Here is a 12,076-nt window from a genome sequence, read left to right on the forward strand (position 1 = left end):
TTTTTTTTATCACTGAGCCAGTTACTTACCTGCATAGACATATGTCCAAGCATTCTCATTTTGTGCACCAACCTTTGACCCACCCTGGTCCAGTCTACAACTTAGCGGGATCTGACAGGGATCTGATCTGAAGCTGAGACCTATTGGAGGTCTGATCTGAGACTGGGGGGTCTGATAGTGGTTTGATCTGAGGCTGGTGGGGCTATTGGGGGTCTGATCTGAGGCTGGGGGTTTGATGGGGTCTGATCTGAGGCTGGGGGGTGTGATGAGGGTCTAATCTGCGGATGGGGAGGGTCTGATGGGGCTCTGATCTGAGGTGGGGAGGTCTGATGGGGGTGTGATCTGAGGCTGGGGGTCTGATGGGGCCTGATCTAAGGCTGGGGAGGGTCTGATGAGGGTCTGATCTGAGGCTGATGTAGGATGGGGGGTCTTATAGGAGGCTGATTTGAGGCTGATGGAGGTGGGGGGCAGCTCTGAGACTGAGAAAGGGACAAAGGCAGGGACAGTTGCAAAGAAAGAAGTAGGGACAGTGGCAGATAGAGTGAAAGCTGAGTGAACCCCTCTCTGGACCCCTCTGGGTTTAGCTTGGCTGCCATTAATGCCAAATAAAGAACTAAATATATAACATTCTCAACTTAAAAATTAGACTGCTATATGTGGTCAAAATATGTGTACTATTTGTAATATATAGTGCAGGCGCCATTTTGTGCTGCAAAAATACAGTGCTCTGATATTTGAGTGATGCCCAACCCATCTCTTTACCTTTTTTACATAAAATGATGTTATTGTGTAAAACATAAATAAATAAAAAAGTATACATATTAGGTATTGCCACGTCCGTAAGAACCTGCTGTATAAAAATATCACATGACCTAAACTCTCAAGTGAACACAATAAAAAAGAATCACAAAAAGTGTAATACCAAGCGATCAAAAAGTCATATGCGCCCTAAAATAGTACCAATTAGTCATCTCATACCAAAACAAAAAAGAGCCCCTACATAAGACAGTCGCTCCCCAAAAAAAGAAAAAAAAAATCTGGCTTTCAGAATATAGAGACACTAAATTTTTTTTTTCAAAAAAAGCTTTATTATGTAAAACTGAAACAAACAACCAAAAAAAGTAGTTATGTTAGCTATTGTTGTGTCCGTAACAACCTGCTCTATAATAATACCACATGATCTAACCTGTCAGATGAACATTGTAAATAGCCAAAAAATAAAAACTGAGTCAAAACAGCTATTTTTTGTTACCTTGCCTCACAAAAAAAACTAAAATCATATGTACCCTAAAATAGTACCAACAAAACTGCCTCCTTATCCCGTAGTTTCCAAAATGGGGTCTTTTTTGGGAGTTTCTACTCTAGAGGTGCATCAGGGGGTCTTCAAATGTGACAAGGCAGTTTAAAATTATCCCAGTGAAATCTGCCTTCCAAAAACCATATGGAGTTCCTTTCCTTCTGTCGTGTGCCCATACAGCAGTTTATGACCACATATAGGGTGATTGTGTAAACTACAGAATCAGGGCAATAAATATTGAGTTTTGTTTGGCTCTTAACCTACGCTTTGTTACTGGAAAAAGTGGAAAATCTGCCCAAAAAGTGAAATTCTGAAATTTCATCTCCATTTTCCATTAATTCTTGTGGAACACTTAAAGGGTTAACAAAGTTTGTAAAATCAGTTTTGAATATCTTGAGGGGTGTAGTTTCTAAAATGAGGTCATTTTTGGGTGGTTTCTGTTATGTAAGCCTCACAAAGTGACTTCAGACCTTAACTAGTCCTTAAAAAGTGGGTTTTTGAAATTTTCTGAAGAATTTCAAGATTTGCTTCTAAACTTCTAAGCCTTCTAACGTCCCCAAAAAATAAAATAGCATTAGCAAAATTATACAAACATAAACTAGACATATGGAGAATGTAAAGTAATAACTACTTTTGGAGGTATTACTGTCTATTATAAAAGTAGAGAAACTGAAATTTGGAAATTTTTCCACATTTTTGGCAAATTTGTTATTATTTTATAAATAAAAATGACATTTTTTTACTCAATTTTCCACTATCATGAAGTACAATATGTGACGAGAAAACAATCTCAGAATAGCCTGGATAGGTAAAAGCGTTTTAAAGTTATTTCCACATAAAGTGACACATGTCAGATTGGCTGTCATGGATGGTGTTACAGAAAACTAGAAGACACAAATGAAGATCCGACTGACTTGATCCAAAACTAAGGAACAGGAGGGTAAGCCCTGTAAGAGCCCTAGCTCTCTCCCTTACTGCTCAGCCTATGCAAAAATCTCAATGGTAGAAAATTGCATATCCTCGTTCCTCGACTGTATGCACCTGAACACCCTATAATAGTGAGGGGACACGACCACCGGCTCCCTACACTTAATACGGAGGGAGTCAGGGTCACCTGGGATCAAGCCTACAGGCAAACAGAAATAAAGAAAACAGACTTATCTTGTGGATGCAGTAACAGCTTCTAGCATCAGCACACTCCAGGAAGTTGTATAAACCGCAAAGTGATGCAGTATGGGAAGGGATTTAAAGGGATGCAATCAGTGCAACTACATGACAGCTGAGAGAGGCTAACGAGATGAGAAAACGAAAACAAAACAAAAGGAACCTCAAGCAGGAGGTTCTGAAGAACATCTGTCAGAGCTTCTCAGATGTCTGGTGGTGACATTGGCCTGGTCCTTAAGAAATAAAATAGCAGGGCCCTTAACCTCTTCAGGACACATGACGTACCGGTACGGCATGTTGTCCCGGTACTTAAGGACACATGACGTACCGGTACGTCATGTGTATTTCCGATCACTGCTGCCCGGCAGGCGGTGATCGGAACAAGGTGCCTGCTCACATCATTGAGCAGGCACCTTGGCTCAATGCCTAGGGGGGTCCTGCGACCCCCCCGTGTCTGCGATCGCCGTAAACCGCAGGTCTGAATTGCGGCTTTTTATGTTGCAGCTTCGGCGGGCTGCGGTGCCATCTGGTCCCCGTGGGGCTGTATGGGGGACCAAATGGCATGGATGCTAGAGTGACGAGCCTGTGAGATCCAGCCCCCTGAATCTCACAGGCCGGAATCTGTATGAGTAATATTCACTGTATTACTCATACAGCCAATGCATTCCAATACAGAAATATTGGAATGCATTGTAAAGGATTAGACCCCCCAAAAGTTGAAGTCCCAAAGTGGGACAAAAGATAAAGTGAAAAAAAGTTTACAAAAATAGTTTTCCCCCAAATTTTTTAGTGTCAAGTAAAAATAAACAACAACATTTTCCCCAAATAAAGTTAAAGAAAATTGGTAAAAAATATAGACATATTAGGTATTGCCCCGTCCATATCAACCAGCTCTATAAATATATCACATGACCTAACCCTTCAGATGAAGACCGTAAAAAATAAAAACTGTGCTAAATAAAACATTTTTTGTCACCTTACATCACAAAAAGTACAACAGCAAGAGATCAAAAAGGCATCTGCAAACCCAAATAGTACCAATCTAACCGTCACCTCATCCCGCCAAAAATGAGCCCCTAACTGAGACAATCGCCAAAACAATTAAAAAACTATGACTCCGAATATGGAGACACTAAAACATATTTTTTTTGTTTTAAAAAAGCTGTTATTGTGTAAAACTTACATAAATAAATAAAAAGTATACATATTGGGTATCGCCCCGTCCGTATCGAACGGCTCTATAAAAATATCACATGACCTAACCCCTCAGGTGAATACCGTAAAAAAATAAAAACAGTGTAAAAAAAGCCATTTTTTTTTCATATTACATCACAAAAAGTGTAATAGCAAGTGATCAAAAAGTCACACGCACCCCAAAATATTGCCAATCAAACCATCATCGCATCCCCGCAAAAATCATACCCTACCCAAGATAACCACCCAAAAACTTTAAAAACTATGGCTCTCAGACTATGGAAACACTAAAACATGATTTTTTTTGTTTAAAAAAATGAAATCATTGTGTAAAACTTACCTTATATGTATACTTTTTTTTATTTATGTATCGCCGCGTCCGTGACAACCTGGTCTATAAAAATACTACATGATCTAACCTGTCAGATGAATGTTGTAAATAATAATAAAAAAAAAATAGTACCAACAAAACTGCCACCCTATCCTGTAGTTTCTAAAATGGGGTCACTTTTTTGGAGTTTCTACTCTAAGGGGGCATCAGGGGGCTTCAAATGGGACATGGTGTCAAAAAAACAGTCCAGCAAACTCTGCCTTCCAAAAACCATATGGCATTCCTTTCCTTCTGCGCCCTGCCGTGTGCCCATACAGCGGTTTACAACCATATTTGGAGTGCTTCTGTAAACTACAGAATCAGAGCCATAAATATTGAGTTTACTTTGGCTGTTATCCCTTGCTTTGTAACTGGAAAAAAAAATAAAATGGAAAATCTGCCAAAAAAGTGAAATTTTGAAATTGTATCTCTATTTTCCATTAATTCTTGTGGAACACCTAAAGGGTTAACAAGGTTTGTAAAATCAGTTTTGAATGCCTTGAGGGGCGTAGTCTCTAAAATTGGGTCATTTTTGGGTGGTTTCTATTGTGTAAGCCTCACAATTTGACTTCAGACTTGAACTGGTCCTTGAAAAGTGGGTTTTTGAAAATTTCGGAAAAATTTTAAGATTTGCTTCTAAGCATTGTAACATCCCCAAAAAATAAAATGTCATTCCCAAAATGATCCAAACATATGGGGAATGTAAAGTAATAACTATTTTTGTAGGTATTACTATGTATTATAGAAGTAGAGAAATTGAGACTTGGAAATTTGCAAATTTTTCCAAATGTTTGGCAAATTTGGTATTTTTTTTTATAAATAAACATGATTATTTTTTTTACTCCATTTTACCAGTCTCATGAAGTACAATATGTGATGAAAAAACTATCTCAGAATGGCCTGGATAAGTCAAAGCATTTTAAAGTTATCACCACTTAAATTGACACTGGTCAGATTTGCAAAAAAATGGCCTGGTCCTTAAGGTGAAATATGGCTGTGTCCTTAAGGAGTTAAGGGGTTAAAGTGCATTTGCAAACAAGCAGGCTTTTTGTTTTACAGTGACTCTGTCACAGAACAGCTCTGACATCTCCATGTGTAGCCCTTAGTTCTGAACTCTTGCCAGCTCATGAACACACACTATAGCTAAACTCTTAACAGTTTGATAATTGTACTTGTTCTCTGTGTTTAGGATGACCAGTCGCTTGATCTGGAAAACTGCTGCAGTGATACAGTGAGCAGCAATGAAGATTTACATTCTCTAGACTCTGCACTTCATGGGACTGAATATTACAAGGATCTTATAATGATGGAGGATAAGAATGTTGATCAAGAAACCACCAAACCTGCAACTGCTGCATTTTGTGTTGCTAGTGGGCCCAATATTAGCTTTGACAATGGAGAAGTTGTAATCACATACACTAAGCCTTTCCTCTGTCCAATGACTTTAGAAACTGGAACCACCTCAGTGTCTCCAGCAAATAAGGAGGATGGGTCTCAGGAAGAACTGGTAAGGGCACAGGAAGCTATCCCTATTTTAGTGAGGTCACTTTCAACATCTAGGCGCCATAGCTGGGATGATGCAGTTTCACCCACAGATACTATTCGCAGGTAAGAGACAGAATGAGACGTTATTTACCAAACTAACAGCTCTATAATCTCAGATTTACATTTGTGTCTTAGTTTTTTCTAATATTGCATGATTCTGTTTTTCAGGAGCACAGTATTAACCTGTTAATCTGTATTTATTTATTTCCATTGCATATATTTATAGGGCAAACATATTCCAAGAAATGTATAGCGATTTTCATTATTCACAACAGTCCATGTCCATGCAGGGGCCCACAATCCAATTTTTCTATCTTTAACACACCTATGGTCAATTTAGTGGGAAGCCATTTACCCCATCAGTACAGTTTTTGGGTGCAATAGGAAAATTAAGTACCCAGATAAGAACCATGCAAACATAGTGAAAATAAACAAACTCCATGCAGATGGTTTCCTTGGTTGAATCCAAACCCTGGACAAGTGCTGCAAAGTAGCAATGCTAACCACTGAGACACCATGATGCCCCAAGGTTCAAGACTATATTAACCTTCACCTCCGCAGACAGTTATGGCCATAAAGAGCACCTTTCACCCCATGTCTGTTTTAATAGCTTCATGCATTCCCCATGTAATAGCAATTCTGGAACATCTATTCTTATGGCTCTGTTTTGCTATTCCTTTATTATTTCTACTGGAAGTTATGAATGAATTGCTAGCAGTCTGCAGTAAGGGTACAGAGGGGAGGTAACCAGTTGGGGTTGTGTACCTGCACAGTCTGAAAATGGTAGCACTGATTGATAGAGTGAGTCTGTGCAGGTACACGCCCCCAACTGGTTGCCAACTTGCTACCCCTCTGTACGCTTACTGCAGATTGCCAGCAATGTATTCAAAACTTCTAGTAGAAATAATAAAGAAATAGCACAACATAGATCCATAAGAATAGATGCTTCAGAATTATTGTATTACAATTCTCTTCAATATATGGGCCCTTTTCTCTTCATTATATTTATTAGTGATCTTGGAGAAGTTGCACAGTAAAATATACATTTTTGTAGATGACACTAAATTGTGTAAAGTAATTAACACGAAAGAGGACAGTATACTACTACAGAGGGATCTGGATAGACTGGAGGCTTGGGCAGATAAGTGGCAGATGAGATTTAATACTGACAAATGTAAGGTTATGCACATGGGAAGGAATAATGCAAGTCACCTGTACATACTAAATGGTAAATCACTGGGTAAGACTGACATGGAAAAGGACCTAGGGATTTTAGTGAACAGCAAACTAAGCTGTAGAAACCAGTGTCAGGCAGCTGCTGCCAAGGCCAATATGATAATGGGTTGCATCAAAAGGGCATATATGCCAGTGATGAGAACCTAGTCCTGACACTTTACAAATCACTAGTCAGACCACACATGGAGTACTGTGTACAGTTCTGGGCTCCTGTAAACAAGACAGATATAGCAGAGCTGGAGAGGGTTCAGAGGAGGGCAAATAAAGTAATAACTGGGATGGGGGGACTACAGTATTCAGAAAGATTATCAAAATTAGGGTTATTCAATTTAGAAAAAAGACGACTGAGGGGAGATCTAATAACTATGTATAAATATATCAGGGGTCAGTGCAGAGATCTCTCCCATCATCTATTTATCCCCAGGACTGTGACCAGGGCCGGCTCCAGGATCATGTGGGCCATTGGGTGATAAAGTCTCAGTGGGCCCCCTTACACAGTGATAACTCTCTGAGTACAGATAATACAGTAGATATCACCTGCAGTCCTATGTAACAGCATAGATAACACAGTCATGGCTATCTGAGTACAGAAAATGTAGTAGTGTTACCTGCAGTCCTATGTAAAACCACAGATAACACTAGTGTAGATCATGTAGTAGTGTTACCTGCGTCCTTAGTGTGCCTCTACCACGGACTCCATGCTGGTGGTGCTGCCTCCTCTTCCATCTTCATCTTGCCCCGCACAGAATGTCCTGATGCAGCTGCGTCAAGACAAAGGGAACACTCTAGGCATGGTGATGGTGACACAAACATGGGGACAGACACACACACAGGGACAGACACACGGGGACAGACACACACAAACACACGGGGACAGACACCTGTGCGATCATCAACCAACTTCTATCTAATGTGTGGCCACCTTTAGGGGACATTAAAAGGGAATTCCACCTTTAGTTATGCTCCAACCTTTTGTTACCTTCTAATATGATTCCCACTGATTCCCAGTACTAAGGAGACATGGACTGAGGTTTAAAAGGGAATTATCAACATGTACCAGAAGGTGGTCTAAACCATAACCCATTAGGCACTGGCTAGACTGTGGGATGGAGTCTAAGCAATGCCTCAGGCCTTATGCACACTGCCGTTATGCGTCCGTTCCGTGCATTGGGGACCACAATTTGTGGTCCCCAATGCACTGGCAACGTCCGTGCGGCGGCCGGGACAGATTGAGACCCATTCAACCTGAATGGGTTCATGATCCGTCCGCACAAAAAAATAGAACATGTTCTATTTTTTTGCGGTGCGGAGGCATGGACGGAAACACCATGGAAGCACTACAGAGTGCTTCCCATTGAGCGATTGCGGACCCCTTCAAGTGAATAGGTCCGCATCCGTGATGCACACGGCCGGTGTGCATGAGGCCATAGACACAGAAAGGGGCACACACACAGGGACAGACGGACTGGCGCACACACACACAGGGACAGAAGGACTGGCGCACACACACACAGGGACAGAAGGACTGGCGCACACACACACAGGGACAGACGGACTGGCGCACACACACACAGGGACAGACGGACTGGCGCACACACACACAGGGACAGACGGACTGGCGCACACACACACAGGGACAGACGGACTGGCGCACACACACACGGGGACAGACGGACTGGCGCACACACACACGGGGACAGACGGACTGGCGCACACACACAAGGGAACAGACGGACTGGCGCACACACACACAGGGACAGACGGACTGACGCGCACACAAACAGGGACAGACGGACTGACGTACATACACAGGGACAGACGGACTGACGCACACACACAGGGACAGACGGACTGGCGCGCACACACACAGGGACAGACAGACTGGCGCACACACACAGGGACAGACGGACTGGCACACACACACACAGGGACAGACGGACTGGTGCACACACACACAGGGACAGATGGACTGGCGTGCACACACACACAGGGACAGACGGACTGGCGTGCACACACACACAGGGACAGACGGACTGGCGCGCACACACACACAGGGACAGACGGACTGGCGCACACACAGGGACAGACAGACTGGGGCACACACACACAGGGACAGACAGACTGGGGCACACACACACACAGGGACAGACAGACTGGGGCACACACACACAGGGACAGAAAGACTGGCACACACACAGGGACAGACAGACTGGCACACACACAGGGACAGACAGACTGACACACACACACACACACAGGGACAGACAGACACACATCATGGCCCTCAGAATACACCTGGATCTGTATGATATCCTCCCTTAATTGCACCAGATTCCACTCCACTTGAAACCCACTGCCCCTGAGTGCTCCACCTGCCCCCTCATATATGAGCTCCATATGCTTCCCCTCACAAGTTCTATGTTCTCCAGCAGCACATCCTACCTCACTCTACAGCATCTTGCAGGCACACAGCCCCTCCTCCTTCCACAAGCTGCTGCTGCCGTCAGGGTCTGTCATGTGACCATGAAGGAGCATGTGACCAGTGATGTCACAGACCTCCTTCTAGCAACTACATTCTAGCATAGGATCGATCATCTACCGAAACAACTCCATCTACCCTGTTCTGAGTCCTGGGGCCGCTTACCCCAGCAGTGCACATGGCGAAAATTGTCTGCATTGCTGGGGTAAGCAGCCCTAGAATTCAAAACAGGCAGGACACAGCTGCAGGAGTGAGCGGGCACAGTGGGCCCCCCCAGGAGCAGGGACAGACAGACACTTGCCGGCCCTGACTGTGACTGTGATGAGGGGACATCCTCTGCGTCTGGAGGAAATAAGGTTTGTACACAAACATAGAAGAGGATTCTTTACGGTAAGAGCAGTGAGACTATGGAACTCTCTGCCTGAGGAGATGGTCATGGTGAATTTACTAAAAGAATTACAGGCTATAGTTACTAGAGATGGTTTGTTGATCCAGGGAGTTATTCTGATTGCCTGATTGGAGTAGGGAAGGAATTATTTCCCCCTTAAGTGGGGAAAATTGGTTTCTACCTCAGTGTTTTTCTTGCCTTCCTCTGGATCAACTGGCAGGATAACAGGCTGAACTGGATGGACAGATGTCTTTTTTCGTCCTTATAAACTATGTTACTATGTTATTGCACAGGGAATGCATGAAGCTATTAAAACAAGCATGTCAGGAGTGGTGAAAGGTCCTCTTTAACCACTTCAGCCCCCCTAGCTGAAACACCCTTAATGACCAGACCACTTTTTACAATTCTGCACGGCACTACTTTCACCGTTTATTGCTCGGTCATGCAACTTACCACCCAAATGAATTTTACCTCCTTTTCTTCTCACTAATTTCTCACCAGCTTTCATTTGGTGGTATTTCATTGCTGCTGACATTTTTACTTTTTTTGTTATTAATCGAAGTTTAACGAAATTTTTGCCAAAAAATGACATTTTTCACTTTCAGTTGTTAAATTTTTCAAAAAAAACGACATCTATATATGAATTTCCGCTTTTTGAAGCAGCTCTGACTTTCTGAGCACCTGTCATGTTTCCTGAAGTTCTACAATGCCCAGACAGTAGAAACACCCCACAAATAACCCCATTTCGGAAATTAGACACCCTAAGGTATTCGCTGATGGGCATAGTGAGTTCACTTTTTGTCACAAGTTAGCGGAAAATGACCAAGAAATATCTTGGTCAAATGCCAACTTTGTATAAAAAATTGGAAAAGTTGTCTTTTGCCGAGATATTTCTCTCACCCAGCATGGGTATATGTAAAATGACACCCGAAAACATATTCCCCAACTTCTCCTGAGTACGGCGATACCACATGTGTGACACTTTTTTGCAGCCTAGGTGGGCAAAGGGGCCCACATTCCAAAGAGCACCTTTCGGATTTCACCGGCCATTTTTTACAGATTTTGATTTCAAACTACTTTGCACGCATTTGGGCCCCTAAAATGCCAGGGCAGTATAACTACCCCACAAGTGACCCCATTTTGGAAAGAAGACACCCCAAGGTATTTCGTGATGGGCATAGTAAGTTCATGGAAGTTTTTATTTTTTGTCACAAGTTAGTGGAATATGAGACTTTGTAAGAAAAAAAGAAAAAAGAAAAAATCTGCATTTTCTGCTAACTTGTGACACTACCATATGTGTGACACTTTTTTGCAGCCTAGATGCGCAAAGGGGCCCAAATTCCTTTTAGGAGGGCATTTTTAGACATTTGGATCCCAGACTTCTTCTCACGCTTTAGGGCCCCTAAAATGCCAGGGCAGTATAAATACCCCACATGTGACCCTATTTTGGAAAGAAGACACCCCAAGGTATTCAATGAGGGGCATGGCCAGTTCATAGAATTTATATTTTTTTTGGCACAAGTTAGCGGAAATTGATTTTTTTTTAGTTTTTTCTCACAAAGTCTCCCTTTCCGCTAACTTGGGACAAAAATTTAAATCTTTCATGGACTCAATATGCCCCTCACGCAATACCTTTATTTTTTTACACAAGTTAGTGGAATATGAGACTTTGTAAGAAAAAAAAAAATACGCTAACTTGTGCCAAAAAAATGTCTGAATGGAGCCTTACAGGGGGATGATCAATGACAGGGGGTTGATCAGGGAGTGTATATGGGGTGATCACCCCCCTATAAGGCTCCATTCAGACGTCCGTATGTGTTTTGCGGATCCGATCCATAGATGCGTGGATCCGTAAAACACATACGGATGTCTGAATGGAGCCTTACAGGGGGGTGATCATCCCATATAGACTCCCTGATCACCCCCCTGTAAGGCTCCATTAAGACGTCCGTATGTGTTTTACGGATCCACGCATCTATGGATCGGATCCGCAAAACACATACGGACGTCTGAATTGAGCCTTACAGGGGGGTGATCAATGACAGGGGGGTGATCAGGGAGTGTATATGGGATGATCACCCCCCTTTAAGGCTCCATTCAGACGTCCGTATGTGTTTTGCGGATCCGATCCATGGATGCGTGGATCCGCAAAACACATACGGGCCTCTGAATTGAGCCTTACAGGGGGGTGATCAATGACAGGGAAGTGATCAGGGAGTCTATATGGGCTGATCACCCCCCTGTCACTGATCACCCCCCTGTAAGGCTCCATTCAGACGTCCGTATGTGTTTTGCGGATCCGATCCATAGATGCGTGGATACGTAAAACACATACGGACGTCTGAAAGGAGCCTTACAGGGGGGTGATCCTCCCATATAGACTCCCTGATCACCCCCCTGTAA

General features: G+C 42.9%; 1 protein-coding gene across 2 annotated transcripts in view; it reads left to right on the forward strand.

Moving 5' to 3' along the window:
• ARHGEF18 (Rho/Rac guanine nucleotide exchange factor 18) overlaps positions 1 to 12,076 on the forward strand; it is a 534,361-nt gene that overhangs the window by 235,417 nt on the left and 286,868 nt on the right. For both annotated transcript variants that reach the window (XM_044305773.1, XM_044305780.1), the window contains exon 3: positions 5,215 to 5,633. In XM_044305773.1, the coding sequence (XP_044161708.1) occupies positions 5,215 to 5,633 (419 nt within the window). The remainder of the gene's footprint in view (positions 1 to 5,214; positions 5,634 to 12,076) is intronic.

Source organism: Bufo gargarizans, chromosome 1 (assembly GCF_014858855.1).
Source record: "Bufo gargarizans isolate SCDJY-AF-19 chromosome 1, ASM1485885v1, whole genome shotgun sequence".
Taxonomy (NCBI): Eukaryota; Metazoa; Chordata; class Amphibia; order Anura; family Bufonidae; genus Bufo; species Bufo gargarizans.